This window comes from Leptopilina heterotoma, unplaced genomic scaffold, assembly GCF_015476425.1.
Source record: "Leptopilina heterotoma isolate Lh14 unplaced genomic scaffold, ASM1547642v1 Lhet_434, whole genome shotgun sequence".
NCBI classification, from domain to species: Eukaryota; Metazoa; Arthropoda; class Insecta; order Hymenoptera; family Figitidae; genus Leptopilina; species Leptopilina heterotoma.
The window spans coordinates 24,810-41,401 of record NW_025111083.1 but is presented as its reverse complement, the minus strand read 5'-3'; the positions used below and the strand labels follow the sequence as shown (position 1 = coordinate 41,401).

The 16,592-nt window shown below is 28.0% G+C and overlaps 1 protein-coding gene across 1 annotated transcript in view; it reads left to right on the top strand.

Annotated features, from left to right (window-relative positions):
• LOC122506794 (succinate dehydrogenase [ubiquinone] flavoprotein subunit, mitochondrial-like) overlaps positions 1-16,592 on the top strand; it is a 42,028-nt gene that overhangs the window by 1,464 nt on the left and 23,972 nt on the right. Inside the window, exons 2-7 of the mRNA XM_043619113.1 lie at positions 4,467-4,893; positions 11,390-11,788; positions 14,825-14,993; positions 15,075-15,241; positions 15,537-15,763; positions 15,880-16,024. Of these exons, the coding sequence (XP_043475048.1) occupies positions 4,467-4,893; positions 11,390-11,788; positions 14,825-14,993; positions 15,075-15,241; positions 15,537-15,763; positions 15,880-16,024 (1,534 nt within the window). The remainder of the gene's footprint in view (positions 1-4,466; positions 4,894-11,389; positions 11,789-14,824; positions 14,994-15,074; positions 15,242-15,536; positions 15,764-15,879; positions 16,025-16,592) is intronic.

Genomic DNA, 16,592 nt, shown 5'->3' with positions numbered 1-16,592 from the left:
GAAGGTATTCTTATTAGTCTGTTAAGTTGTTTCAAGTGTTTATGGTTTCATTTGGAAAAATTTTAATTTTTGTATATAGTTTTTATTTTGCGACAGAAAAAATACATTATAAATAAACATTTATAAATATTTATAAATATGTAATTTTTGAGGTAATTTATTTAAATATTTATTTATGCATTTATTTACTGATTTCAGAGACCGATACTGAAACGAAACTAAATTAAAAATTTACGTTCAATTTAGTTTCGTGTCGATTCGAAACTAAATTAATAAAATTCATTTAGTTTCGGGTCGACCCGCAACTAAATTAACAAAATAAATTTAGTTTTGCGTCGACTTGAAACTGAAGTCTGAAAAACTTAAATATTTAGTGTTAGTCAAAAAATCACTATTTAAGCATAAGAATAAAATAAACCGATTTGTATGAAAGTTCTAAGAAAACATTTATTAAAAAAATTATTTAAGTAATTTATTTAAATTATTTGCTTATTATAACATTGAAATATATATAACATAAAATTTATTAATTTATTTAAGTTAATTTTTAGAAGTAATACTATTAATAAATAAATAAATTAGTGTAATAATAAGTTTAACTTTAAAAAAACAACGTAAATTAAATATTTTTTTGAACAAATCAATTCATTTCCAAGAGAAGTTTAGAAACTTTAAAGAAACTTATATAAGAAATAGGAAGTAAATAAAAACTATAAATGTAACATTAATTAATAAACTATAAAGAAAAAACTTATTTTAAAATATTCATTGAGAGAAATAACGTCTAACGTATAGTAGATTTTTAATTTTAAGAAATTTTAACACAGGGTGTCCAGCGTCCGGGGAATTTTTTGGTGCGGGAAATGTACGGGAACATACGGGATTTTTTCTGCCACCGGGAATTTTAAGCACAAGGATCGAACTTTGCGTTCTTTATTCTGTTTCCTATATACGTTTCCTGAAACCATTTTTTTTTCTTAAAGTTACTACGACTTTAAGGATTACATTCTCATCACATATTTTTGTTTGCTGATATTTGCCAGATTAAGTGAACTTACTGCAAATTTTTGTTCTTGCTGTTGGAAAATATGAAAATATTTTTAATCACTAATTATCTTTGCAGAAAAATGTTTTGCTTAAGAAGCTACAATATTTTAAAAATACAAGTATCAAGTTTTTTGCGTACGTGATTTGAAGTGCTAGCTGCAAATAAGGGGACAAACGCAAGGCTTGGATGGGATACTGCCAGTCGGGTAGCAGTGACAAGCCTTGAGCCGCTTACTGCTACCTGACTGGTATTATCCCTTTCAACAACGCGTTCGTCCCCTTATTGCAGCCAGCACTTCATTTCTAAATAACAATTATTTGTTTAAACTGTTGGTAAAATTGATAAAATCATAAAATATCTTCATGTTTTTTTGCCCAACTTCAAGAAGAAAACTACTTAGTACATTTTCTATAAGTTTAATTGCAATTAGAGGGGTACAATATATAAATAATTCAAATTGTTTATAAAATTGTTTTTTTTGAGTTATTAATTTTTTTTAACTGTTGTAATATTTTGTTAATGCAAAAAATGGTTGAAAGAGTTATTTTGTTTTGTTGTGAACTACAGACATTTATAAAAGATTTAATATTTTAGAAAATCAATAAAAAAATTTTAACACAGTTGAGCTGGTCTGGGCCAAAAACTTAAAAAAAAATAAGTTTTTATGAAAAAATGTTATAGAGAAAAGTTGTTTGTATATTTCTAATCTAAAAGAATATAAAGTTAATAGCTTTGAAATGTGAAAAAATTGAATTTTCAGTATAGTTTTTGTAGTTTTCAACGAAAATGGCTGGTTAACGAACTTAGCCTTCATTTTTACACCAACTTTAAGTGTGTTGAATTTAAAAACGATCCGATAAGTTTTTAAAGAGTTATCGTGGGAACAACATTTTGGTCTACAGACGGACATACATACATACAGACAGACACACAGACAGACGTACTCGCCAGACCATGTTTTTCGGGTTCAGGGGACCTTAAAACGTAAAGATTTCATGAAATTAGCAAAATTCAATTTTCGACCAAAACTAATACTTTCTCATGCGATGAGAATGTAAAAAAATCCATAATTTGTTTGAAAAAATACGAAAAAACCGTAAATTTTATGATACAATTTGGAGAATTTTTGAGAAGCTACAACTGAATTTCAATTATTTTTAAAAGTAATTAAATTCTTCGCAGAAATTCAATTTATGTTTCAAAATTTTGAAAGATTCTCGTCAAATTTCAATTATCTTTATAAGTAATTTCAATAAAATTCTTGTCAAAATTTCAATTATTTTCATGTTTTCCTCAATTCAATCATTTTCAATATATCTATAGATAAATTAAAAATTGTATTAAAATATAAAATTATATTTTATTAAAATATAATAATAAATTTATTTATACGACATTTTAATAAAATTTTCCAAAAGAATTCAATTATTTAGACAAAATTTTTTAAAGGAATTCAATTATTCGGAGAAATTCAACCTATATTAAAAAATTTAAGAAAATCCTTTTCGAAATTTCAATTATCTTTATAAGTAATAAAATTTCTGCGAAATTTAATTATTTTTAAAAATTTTATTGCATGAATTTTTATAAATAATGGAATTTTGAAATGGTTTCAAATTAAAGACCTTGAGAATTTGAATTTTTCATACTGTTAACTAACAATTCTGTAGAATTAATTATTTTAAAATTATATTTGACTGAATCCATTTCAAATCAGGCAGGGCGACTAACTTCAAATTATAGATTTAGCTGTCGCTAAAATATGTTATTGTACATGAAAAATAAAGAGACACGTATTTTTTTATTTTTCAGAAAAGATAAATTTAATGAAGTTACGTACATTTGAACTTTGAGTGGTAAAAATCGAATGAACAGTGAAAAAAAATTGTTTTGCTTGGCATTTTTTTTTTTTTAGTATAATTTAATTTTCTTTCTTGGGTCTTGTAGATGGTCTTGTTCTCTTCAAAATCCAGTTTGAGATTTGAAAAAATATTTAAAATTATAAAAATAGGGGATGATTTTCTGAAAATAAATAAGATCAATTTTCTCAAAAACACCACCTTTTTTTATTATCAAATTTTTATTACAAGTTCTTAAAATAATAATGAACATTTCTTATGAATTTCAAGCGGGCTAAACCATTCTGGCAATCAAGAGAATTTTTTTTTGAAATATTTATTATCGCAAATTTTCAAATTGTTAACTTGCATTTTTAAAAACAAATGAATCGTTATAACATTGTTGACGTGAACGTTAACAATTTGACAATTTGTGAAAATAAATATTTCAAAAAAAAATTCTCCTGATTGCCAGAATGATTCAGCCCGCTTGAAATTCATAGGAAATGTTCATAATTATTTTAAGAATTTGTAGTAAAAATTTGATAACAAAAAAAGGTCCATCTTATAATAATTATTATCACGGAAAAAACCCATTTACCATCTTATGATAAAAAAGGTGGTGTTTTTGAGAAAATTGATCTTATTTATTTTCAGAAAATCATTCCCTATTTTTATAATTTTAAATATTTTTTCTAATTTCAAACTGGATTTTGAAGAGGACAAGACCATCTACAAGACCCGAGAAAGAAAATTAAATTATACTCAAAAGAAAAAAAATGACAAGCAAAACAATTTTTTTTCACTGTTCATTCGAGTTTTACCACTTAAAGTTCAAATGTGCGTAACTTCTTTAAATTTAGCTTTTTTGAAAAATAAAAAAATACGTGTCTCTTTGTTTTTCATGTACAATAAAGGTACTGCCATAGCTCGCTGCTGTCTGCGCAGGCAGCTGAGATACAATGAGAGTGAGGGAGAAAAAGCATGAATTTGAATTTTCTTTCTCCCTTACTCTCATTGTATCTCAGCTGTCTGCGCAGGCAGCAGCGAGCTATGGCAGTACCTTAACATATTTTAGTGACAGCTAAATCTATAACTTGAAGTTAGTCGACCTGCCTCGCCTGATTTGAAATGGATTCAGCCATTTTATGTTTTTATTTTCTAAAAATATACCTATATTTAATTGAAGAATATTCGAAAAATAAATTCTTTCACTGGTTCGAGCCTTGTAACCATATAAAATTATGTACACAAATTTATCTTATAAATATACCTATAAATCTTTAAAATTTTATGATATTTTATGATATAGGCGTTTTTAATAACAAAATTTAAAATTAATGGAATAATATAACTACGCAAAAAAATTCGGGAATTTTGTATATTTAAACGGGAAATGTACGGGAATTTTATTTCATGTCTTCGCTGGACACCCTGTAAACAAACTGTCTAAAGGTTTATTTATAATTAATAATTTATTATTTAATTAGTTTGTAGTAAGTTATTAAAATTGATTTATGTTTAATGCAATATTTTATTTGTTTTCATTAGTAATGATTAATAAAATGAGTTTTTTGCAGAATAAATTAGGTTTACCTCTAATTGCAAGCCGTCAATTACACTATGGACCGGACACGAAATACGCAAAGTCTTCGGATGGTGTTGCGAAGAACTATCCATTGATTGACCATACTTACGATGCGGTTGTCGTTGGCGCCGGTGGAGCAGGTCTTCGGGCAGCTTACGGCCTCGTCGCGGAGGGTTTTAAAACCGCTGTCATCACAAAATTATTCCCAACGAGGTCACACACAGTGGCCGCTCAGGGTGGAATTAATGCCGCTCTCGGCAATATGGAGGAGGACAATTGGCAGTGGCACATGTACGACACTGTTAAAGGATCCGATTGGCTCGGCGATCAGGATGCCATTCATTACATGACCCGCGAAGCGCCCAAGGCCGTCATTGAACTCGAAAATTGTGGCATGCCCTTCAGCAGAACAACCGATGGTAAATTCAACATTTTTAAAAATTCTTTTTCATTTGCGTGCATAGAGTTATAAAGCAAACAAAATTAAAAGTAAATACAAAAAAGGAAACAAAAGTTTTAAAGTGAGAAATTTGATCATAATTTAAAAAATAATTATATTATATGTGCATTTTCGAAAGATGATTCTCCTTTTACAAAAAAAGGAAGTAGTAGGTATTTTATTTATCATTACATATTCTAAAAATATTAGACATGTAAAAATAACTATTATTTAAATTGTAAAAAATGGACGAATTGCAAAAAAATCTTTTTTGCGAAATTTGAAATGTAAGAAACAAAATAATAATGGTTTCTTACTGTTTTCTAATGTTCGGACTCATTAGCTTTTTATTTTGCCAACTGCATTTTCCATTGGTGTCTGTAAAAAGATAAATAGTCCTTTTATGTCTTTCAAATTATTAAGTAGTTTAGAAAATTTCTTCTTTTTATTGCTTATTTAAATTAAATATTCACAGACCTCGGATGTTATGAGTTTTTCGACTTAATTTCAAAAATTGCAACTTTTTCAACTTTTCTTATAAATATTGCAACAAAATACCACATTTTTCATATAAAATGCAACTTATTTCGACTTTTATGGAGTGAAAAATAACTATAGACAAATCTTACAAAAATTATTTTTATAAAATATAAATATAATATATTTATAGTGCGATTCCATGGGAGATTTCAGCTTTTTCGGAGTAAGTAAACCAATTGCAATGAAACTTAGGAATTTCAATCTACACATAAAAAGAAACATTTTCACCAAATATTACGTCAAAATATTCAGTAGTTTTTGAGATGTCAAAATTTTGGAAAAATTTTGAAATCGTTATATCTTCTTTCCATCTTAACCAAATCACTTAGTTCTTTTTGGAAAAAATTCAGCATAAAAAAACGAAAAATTTTTTTATATTATGTTTATAAAAAATTTTTATAAACAAAAAAGTTATTAAATAATAATTGAATAACTTTTGCACGACTAAACGAAATTGAATGAGGCAAACACTAAACAAATCTTCGCTCTGGTTTTTTTAAGATTCCGAAAAAAACATGGTACATCACGAAACATTTCTATACAATATTTTAATATTTTTGTTCACTTTTAAGCGTAAACATTAGAAGTTTCTGCTACTTTACGTGAAAATTCAGGTGCGCGCGCAGACCTCTCTTTCTAATCATCTACGAATTTCCGGTTTCAGAGAGAGAGGTCTGCGCGCGCACCTGAATTTTCACGTAAAGTAGCAGAAACTTCTAATGTTTACGCTTAAAAGTGAACAAAAATATTAAAATATTGTATAGAAATGTTTCGTGATGTACCATGTTTTTTTCGGAATCTTAAAAAAACCAGAGCGAAGATTTGTTTAGTGTTTGCCTCATTCAATTTCGTTTAGTCGTGCAAAAGTTATTCAATTATTATTTAATAACTTTTTTGTTTATAAAAATTTTTTATAAAGATACCGTCAACCGGGGCTATTTTGTGCACCAAATAGCTTTTTTTTTATTCAAAGATTTATTTAAATTCAGAATTAAGAGAATAAAGAAAATCAACTTTTGATATATGTTGTGGACATCCTTCTGAAGGTTTCCTATAAAGGACCCCGCACCAAATACATGGGAAAAAAGATCCCGGTGAAATTTTGTTATACTTCGCAATTTTGTAGTTTATGACCTTCTGATTAAGAAATGTAAATGCCAAAACTCAAAATAATGGACAGTTTTTTTGTTATATAACATTAAAGACATAAAAGGTACTGTACAAACTACAGCTTAAAAAGGGTAAAGCGCGCAACATAGAAAATGATAAACAGAATGAAATAAATATTATGCAGCTCTCCAAAGCAAAGAACATTTATTTAAAAGGGTTTAAAGTTCATGTATGGTAAATATTACTGCAACCAACAACCATAAAACAACCATTGTTGATAAAAAGTCACACGCTTTTATTTTAGAAGAGTAGAAAGATTTTTTGATATTCCTACAACAATTATACTCCTAGATTGTGTAGTCGAAAGTGTTAAAAAAATATTATAGTAGCTACCAACAACCATACAACAACCATTGTTCATTAAAAGTTACACACAATCATTTAAACTAACTTTTAAAGACTCTTATTTTTTTCAAATATTATACGCCTATATTGTGCAGTCTAATGTGTTAAAACAATATTATAGTTGCTACAAACAACCATACAACAACCATTGTTGAATTAATGTCATGCAGAATTGACTAAAGTAACTTAGAAGCCTCCGACATTTTTCTCCAACAATTATATGCCCAGATTGTGTGGCGGGATGTGTTAAAACAATATTGAAGTTGCTACCAACAACCATAAAACGATTATGGTTGAATCAAAGTCGCACACATTTATTGAAAGTACCTTAAAATAATCCCTTATTTTCTTCTAACTATTATTCGCCCAGATTGTGTAATCCGATGTGTTAAAAGAATATTATAGTTGCTATCAACAACCATACATCAACCATTGTTGAATGAAAGTCACTCACAATCATTTTAAGTATACATAAAAAGCCTTTCTTATTTTCTTTTAACACAGATAGCCTTAGATTGTTTAGCCGAATGTGGTAAAAAAATACAGTTACTATCAACAACCATTCAGCAACCACTGTTGATTCAAAGTCACATACAATCATTTAAAGTTCCTAAAAAGTCTCCCTTATTTTTTTAATTATTTCTTTTTTTATTTTGATTACTTTCTTATCATATGAGAAGGTATTAGTTTTGTGCCAATTTTTTTGGTATGTTTTTTTACATTTTTTTATTTTATTTCAGACAATTATACTCCCAGATTATGAAGACTTTTAGCCAATAAAAAAATATTAAACTCCTCCTTTTCCTAAAATGCTGATTTCTTATTCGTTTTTCAATTTAAAAATGACGAGAATATTTAATTTTTAAAGATGCAACATTTAGTCTAAACCTCTAAAAAAATAAAGACTTTTACCCAATTAAAAACTATTAAACTCCTCCTTTTTTTAAAATGCTGATTTCTTATTCGGTTTTCAATTTAAAAATGGCGAGAATATTCAATTCTTAAAAATATAACATTTAGTCTAAACCTCTAAAAAAATAAAGACTTTTAGCCAATAAAAAAATATTAAACTCCTCCTTTTCCTAAAATGCTGATTTCTTATTCGTTTTTCAATTTAAAAATGGCGAAAATATTTAATTTTTAAAGATGCAACATTTAGTCTAAACCTCTAAAAAAAATAAAGACTTTTACCCAATTAAAAACTATTAAACTCCTCCTTTTTCTAAAATGCTGATTTCTTATTCGTTTTTCAATTAAAAAATGTCGAGAATATTTAATTTTTAAAAATATAACATTTAGTCTCAACCCCTAAAAAAATAAGGACTTTTAGCTAATAAAAAAATATTAAACTCCTCCTTTTTCTAAAATGCTGATTTCTTTTTCGTTTTTCAATTTAAAAATGGCGAGAATATTCAATTTTTAAAAATATAACATTTAAGTCTCAACCTCTAAAAAAAATTAAGACTTTTGGCCAATAAAAACAATTAAACTCCTCCTTTTTTTAAAATGCTGATTTCATATTCGTTTTTCAATTTAAAAATAACAAGAGTATTTCATTTTTAAAAATGTAACATTTAGTCTCAACCTATAAAAAAATAAAGACTTTTAGCTAATAAGAAAATATTAAACTCCTCCTTTTTCTAAAATGCTGATTTCTTATTCGTTTTTCAATTAAAAAATGGCGAGAATATTTAATTTTTAAAGATGCAACATTTAGTCTAAACCTCTAAAAAAATAAAGACTTTTACCCAATTAAAAACTATTAAACTCCTCCTTTTTCTAAAATGCTGATTTCTTATTCGTTTTTCAATTAAAAAATGGCGAGAATATTTAATTTTTAAAAATATAACATTTAGTCTCAACCCCTAAAAAAATAAAGACTTTTAGCTAATAAAAAAATATTAAACTCCTCCTTTTTCTAAAATGCTGATTTCTTTTTCGTTTTTCAATTTAAAAATGGCGAGAATATTCAATTTTTAAAAATATAACATTTAAGTCTCAACCTTTTAAAAAAAATTAAGACTTTTAGCCAATAAAAAAATATTAAACTCCTCCTATTTCTAAAATGCACTTTTTCTCAACACATAAAAAGATAATGATCGTGTGCGGCTTTGAATCAAGAATGGTTGTTGTATGGTAGCAACTATAATATTTTTTAACACATACGGCTACAGAATCTAGGCCTGTCAGTGTTAACAAAAAATTAGGTAGACTTTTTTATGTACTTTAATCAATTCTGAGTGACATTGATTCAACAATGGTTGTTGTATGGTTGTTTGTAGCAACTATAATATTGTTTTAACACATTCGACTGCACATTATAGGCGTACAATATTTGAAAAAAATAAGAGTCTTTAAAAGTTAGTTTAAATGATTGTGTGTAACTTTTAATGAACAATGGTTGTTGTATGGTTGTTGGTAGCTACTATAATATTTTTTTAACACTTTCGACTACACAATCTAGGAGTATAATTGTTGTAGGAATATCAAAAAATCTTTCTACTCTTCTAAAATAAAAGCGTGTGACTTTTTATCAACAATGGTTGTTTTATGGTTGTTGGTTGCAGTAATATTTACCATACATGAACTTTAAACGCTTTTAAATAAATGTTCTTTGCTTTGGAGAGCTGCATAATATTTATTTCATTCTGTTTATCATTTTCTATGTTGCGCGCTTTACCCTTTTTAAGCTGTAGTTTGTACAGTACCTTTTATGTCTTTAATGTTATATAACAAAAAAACTGTCCATTATTTTGAGTTTTGGCATTTACATTTCTTAATCAGAAGGTCATAAACTACAAAATTGCGAAGTATAACAAAATTTCACCGGGATCTTTTTTCCCATGTATTTGGTGCGGGGTCCTTTTGCAAAGAAAAAAATTTTTTTGTCTTAGTTATAGTCATTGAAAGTCGTGAACACAATAACTCCCGGGATGGGGCTATTTTGTGCATCGAACTTTGCTTTTCTGTAATGTTGCGTAAACAATTTTTTTAATCGTTTCTGCTTCATGAAATCTTTTGTGTATATATTTGAGAGTAAGTTAAAAAAAGAATGACCTAGTAAAATTTTTTTTGTAGATATACTATACAAAAAATGTAAAATAAAGCACTAAAATTTTGCTAAAATCTGGATTTACTAAAAATTAACAATCTTTCTTTAAATTGTATATTACGCAGATAGTAAATAAATTTTTTTTCTTTTTTAATATATATTTTATAATAATATACTAATATAATTATAAAATGATCGTTTAAACACTTATAAATAACTTTAAAACATCATTTCAATAGGAGCTTTTTTAATTGTTTTAAATGATATTTTTAAAAAACTTGAAATAAATATTTTTAAGGTTAAATAGATAACAATTTAATATCTAATATGATTTTCAAGTTATTTTAAGAGAAACGAGAAAATAGTTTTAAAACTAATTTGAAAAACTTATAAATATTAATTAAAGTTCATTTTTTGAGGTTACGTTGTGCACCGGTAGAGCTTTTAATCGTTTTAATGATTTTAATTAACGTATTTACAGTTTTTTGACAGAAAAGTAAGACAAAAATGTATAAAAATGATAAACAGAATCTTCTTTACTTACTAAATAAAATATTTATGAAAAATATTTGATTTTTTTAAGTGCACAAAATAGCCCCATGGAATCCTGGTTTTTCAGTTTTTTCCACTTTTCTCTTAAAATAATGAATAAAAAGTTAGCGCATTACGTATGTATCATCACAACACAATTGAAAACAAATATCTAACACAGTTTATGAGACACATTAAAACTCTAGAAGATCTGGTATAATTTTTCCGAACTTTCAAAATTTTTTAAACAAATTTTCCGTTTTTAGGAATTTTTTTCTCTTAATTGCCAAAGAATTAAATAATAACATTTAGTGCTCTCTATTGTCATGTAATCAAACTTTCATTTTACAAAATAGCAGATTAAAATAATTCATTTTAATAATTTTTTTCATTAAAAAACTCGCGTGCACAAAATAGCCCCCGGATGCACAAAATAGCCCCAGTTGACGGTAATATAAAAAAATTTTTCGTTTTTTTATGCTGAATTTTTTCCAAAAAGAACTAAGTGATTTGGTTAAGATGGAAAGAAGATATAACGATTTCAAAATATTTCCAAAATTTTGACATCTCAAAAACTACTGAATATTTTGACGTAATATTTGGTGAAAATGTTTCTTTTTATGTGTAGATTGAAATTCCTAAGTTTCATTGCAATTGGTTTACTTACTCCGAAAAAGCTGAAATCTCCCATGGAATCGCACTATAATTAAATATAATATATTTACATTTTTAATTATTTTTGAATAATTTGATCCGAAAAAACGAAAACTTTTTTGCACCTTAAAGTCAATCCGAGGGCTGTATTCAGTATTGCATAAAAATAATTTTTTATTTTTAGGAAAAATTTACCAAAGAGCTTTCGGTGGACAATCGTTGAAATTCGGAAAAGGAGGACAAGCTCATAGATGTTGTTGCGTTGCCGATAGAACGGGACATTCTCTACTTCATACGCTTTATGGACAATCATTGAGCTACGATTGTAATTATTTTGTTGAATATTTTGCACTGGATTTGCTCATGGAAGATGGAGAATGTCGTGGTGTTATTGCACTTTGCTTAGAAGATGGTTCACTTCATCGATTCCACGCGAAGAATACAGTGTTGGCAACTGGCGGTTATGGTAGGGCCTACTTCTCTTGTACTTCCGCTCATACTTGCACTGGCGATGGCACGGCAATGGTGTCCAGGGCGAATTTACCCAATCAGGACCTTGAATTTGTTCAATTTCATCCCACAGGTAATCTTAGAATAAAAAATTATTTTTTATTTTAGAAATTAATGAGATTTAGACAAAAGTTCAAATTTTCAAATATTGAAATACTTTGAATTGGTTCATAATTTATTTATTTAATAGCTTCTTTGTAAAAGAAAAGTTTTACAATACATAATTTCCCAAACATATTTAAATAGTACATTGTGCAACTGGTTATTGTCCAACGTCTTGTGAGGAAAGGTTTCTTCGCAAGTTTCCTATAATTTTAATTTAACGTGTGATTATGTTTAACTAGCTGCAATACCCGCCTTCGACGTGTTTCTTAGTACCTTTATAGTTTTCTATATTAAGTATTGATTGATATTTAACCAACTACATTTAAACCAATTTTCTTGATGATTATTAATATTAATTAATGAAGAAGAAAACAAAATTTTAATAACGGCCCAGTACTGGCAAAGTTGGCACCTCGTCTTGGCCGATATTATTGGGACGACTCTTGTGGTGTTAATTACGGTTGGACGTCGGCAGACGCTAATATTTATACGGCTTTTATTTCACTCTGCTACTCTGACGTGAAATCAAGAAAGCATAATGGTTTTATACACTGAGAAAACATTATACTTAAATGAAACACAAAAATAATGTTAGACGATTTTGTTTAATTGAAATTAGTTTGTAAGTTTAATCTCAATATATAGAAAATATCTATTGCATTGATTCAAAAGTATTATTTGTTTAAATAATTATATTTAATTTAAACATATTTTCTGTTTACGGTTTAAACAAAAATTATGTTTAAAAATTTTATGTTTGAATCAAACTTAAAAGTTGACTACAGATAATTTAAAATCAATCACAATTTATGTTTGATTTCAATATATAATCTCTTAAACTGAACCAGAAAATATCTTTGGATTAAACTTAAATATGTTTGACTGTATAGCAAAGATATTTTAAGTTTGATTTAAACAAAATTTGTTTGAATCAAATAATTTTTTTTCTCAGTGTAAGCTACACTATTTATCGATATTGTAATATTATTGGGGCGAGGTACGTCCCAATATTGGCAATTGTATTTTGCCATCATAGCAGATACAAAATTTTTGCTATTAATGTGCCATTACTGATCCGAGCAGCGTCCCAATATTCTTAAACTGAAATTACCAACGTTTATTCGACGAAAATTTTTTACTTTAGCTAATTGCTTATTTTAATATTAACAGCACATTAAAAAAATTACGAAAGGATCACGAATTTCCCGAAATTCCTGGAAATTCAACTAGATTATTGTTTCCTCACCTCGCAAGCATTTCTTTTTCTCTTAATAATAATATCTCTTAATAATCAGAAGCCATTTAAAAAAATTGCAAGAGGATTCAATGCGAGGAAAGTAGTGATTTTTATTTTTTTGTTACGGTTTTTCCAAAACTCCCGGAATTAAGTTTTATCCAACACTTTCAATTACAACTTGCCATCATAGATAGAAAAGTTTAGCCTAATAATCTGATAGTAATGTGCCACTATAGGTCCGTGCTAAGTTTCGTTACCGCAGCAATGAGACGTTTTGAATGCCAGTATTGGCCCAGTAATTTTTGCCAGTTTTCTGCAGACATTCACTGAAAAAATTACATTCTAATTTTAAGAAAATCTTCTTAAATATGCGCCAAGAATATTCCCCACTTAAATTAAGTGGGAAATATTCTTACAATAAGAAGAACATTATTATTGTAAGAATATTTCCCACTTTATTTAAGTGGGGAATATTCTTGGCGCATATTTAAGAAGTTTTTCTTAAAATTAGAATGTAATTTTTTCAGTGTTGACGGGCCCGTTTTGCAGTCTTGGAATTTCGCACTTGGAGCTTATAAAAAACCATTTATTAGCTTTTTTACCGAGAAGCACCACGTGGAGGTAACCAATATTGGTTGTTTTTGGCAAGTTTTTAGATCCCGTGCAGAAATTGCCCTAACAAGGCCCTGATCCCGCAGGAAACCGGGAAACCGACCGGGCCCCGGCCGGGTTCCCTGTTTCACCCCGGTCTGGACCCGGCCAGGCCCCTGTCAAAATTTTTACACGGGATTATTCTCCAGGAGCTTAGTAAAACTAAAAAAATTCTTGTTAATTAAATTCCATAAAAAATATGAAACATTTTCATTTCAGGTACAAATAGATTAATTAATCAGAAAATATCAATACCAACTTAATGCAAGATTTAATTAATATTTAACTTTTTGAGGACTAGTAAAATCAATCAATATGAACATCTTTTTGTTAACTCGTGCATAACTTTCTTGATTTTAAAAACTGAATATTGAAACAATATTTTTGTCTAATGAGGCAAATTTCTTGCTTTAAATACTGGTTTTTAAATAAAAAAAGTTTAATAACTTTCCATGAAAAGCTTGTTTAAAAATCAAGAATCATCATTCTTGTAGAAAAAATTTGATCAGAAAAAACGAAAAAAAATTTCAAAATAAGTCTTTTTTTAAATTTTATTGTAGAAATGAGATTTGGGAGCGTTCACAAATGATGTCACGTTTTTGGGGGTAGGGGGGGTCTGTACTAAACATGACACAATGTATTTTTCATGTGAAATTGCGTGACAATTGAACTTCTGTTCAAGATAATATTTTTTAATCGGATGAGACTATGATTTTAAGTTACGTTAATACCTAATAGACTGACAAGTTTCACTTTAATCAGTTGAACCGTTTTCAAGTGATGCGCGAACAAAGTTTTGCATACAGACAGACAGACAAAAGGACAGACAGACAGAATTTTTTTTTACATTTTTCGAATTCTAATATCTGAAAACGAAAAAATATATAAAAATTTTCAAGCTTGGAGCAATGTACAGGCAGAAGTCTGATTTTATTAATATAGAAAATAGAAGATTTGATTTTAAACATTTAAATTTTTTAAAATAATTTTAATATCAAGATAGTTAATATTAATTTGTATGAATTAATAGTGTAAATCAGTTTAAAATGTTTTATTAAAAATTTGTTTTTGGATTTGAAAAAAGAATAACTTGTTCTAATTTTGTCCTTCTTAAAGGAATTTATGGAGCTGGTTGCCTTATCACAGAGGGAAGCCGAGGAGAAGGCGGATATTTAATAAATAGCGAAGGAGAAAGATTTATGGAAAGATATGCACCAGTTGCCAAAGATCTTGCATCTCGAGACGTTGTTTCCAGATCAATGACAATTGAAATCCGAGAAGGAAGGTAAATAAACATTTTTTTAAATTGTACAGAAAAATAGAAAATTCTCTTTTTTCTATCTTATCGGTTTTTCGTTTTATTTAGAGGTGTTGGTCCTGAAAAAGATCACATTTATCTGCAACTTCATCATCTGCCACCAGAACAATTGCACGCAAGATTACCTGGTATTTCTGAGACAGCAATGATTTTCGCCGGTGTGGACGTAACACGTGAACCGATTCCAGTTTTGCCAACTGTTCATTATAATATGGGTAATTCTTCATATTTTATTATTAGCTTCTTCTCATTTTTTTGTATCTCGTTATTTTTATTTATTTGGTTGCTAAATACAATTTTTATTTTTAAACATCGTATCTATTTTTCTTGATATTTTTTATTGCTTCTTATGTTGCTCTATCTTTTTTGCCTTTTTTCAGATTTTATTTTTCTTTATCATTTTTATTGTTTTTCTTTATGTATAGTATTATTATACTATTCAAAAAACAATATTATAGTATTTTCAATTAGTTTTTGAATTTTTGCCACACGTTCTTCTGCATTTTCAAGGCGGTGTTCCAACAAATTATAAAGGACAAGTTCTTACGAATCAAAATAATCAAGACAAAGTAGTTCCTGGACTTTATGCTTGCGGTGAATCTGCGTGTGCTTCCGTTCATGGAGCCAATCGTCTTGGTGCAAATTCACTTTTGGATCTTGTTGTATTTGGGCGAGCGTGTGCAAAAACAATTTCTCGTGAAAATAAACCTGGCGAAAAAATTGGAAGACTGAGTCCGGTTGGTATATGTAATTGCATATAGAAAAAAATTTTCATTTTTTTTTTTATTTAATGTTTTCTATATATGCATAATTTTTGTTGAAAAATATTAAAATTTTGTAATATTTTTTAAAGAACGCGGGAGAAGCTTCTGTCGCCAATTTAGACGCAATAAGAAACGCGAATGGATCTATTACAACAGCAGAATTAAGATTAAATATGCAGAAAACCATGCAAACACACGCTGCTGTTTTCCGAGAAGAGCAAACACTTCAAGAAGGTAATTAGCATGTATTTTTAATAGATATTGAGCTTTTAATTTTAGTGCTCTTATCTCGATTAAATTTCTATAATTTGTAAATTGTTCATTTTTAGTAATAACTCCGTCAAAAATGAAGCTAGATGCTTTTTTTAAATTGCATTGAAAAGCTTATTAAATTTCCAATGAAATGACTTTATTTTCACTTGTATTGCATAAATAGGAAGCGAGATATTATGTTTTAAACACAAAAAAATAATTCCATTTTTTGGAATTTCTTACCCTCTGTTGACAAAATTTAGAAAAGTAAATGAAAAAAATTGTTACTTTTACAGGCTATTCCTTGCAATTTAAACTTTAAATAGAGACCAAGAACAGCAAAAAATAAAAACGGGTTCCCTAGTTATTACAAAAAAAAGTCGTACCGTGCGAAGCAAAATTTTCAACCATCGACTCTTAATTCGCCGTTGAGTCAATTGCGAGGCTGTGAAAGTCAGGGTCGAAAATGAATTGTACCAAGTAAATCGTTACTGGGATCCACGTTTTAAATAAATTTATTATATAATTATATTTAAAAAGTGGATCCCAG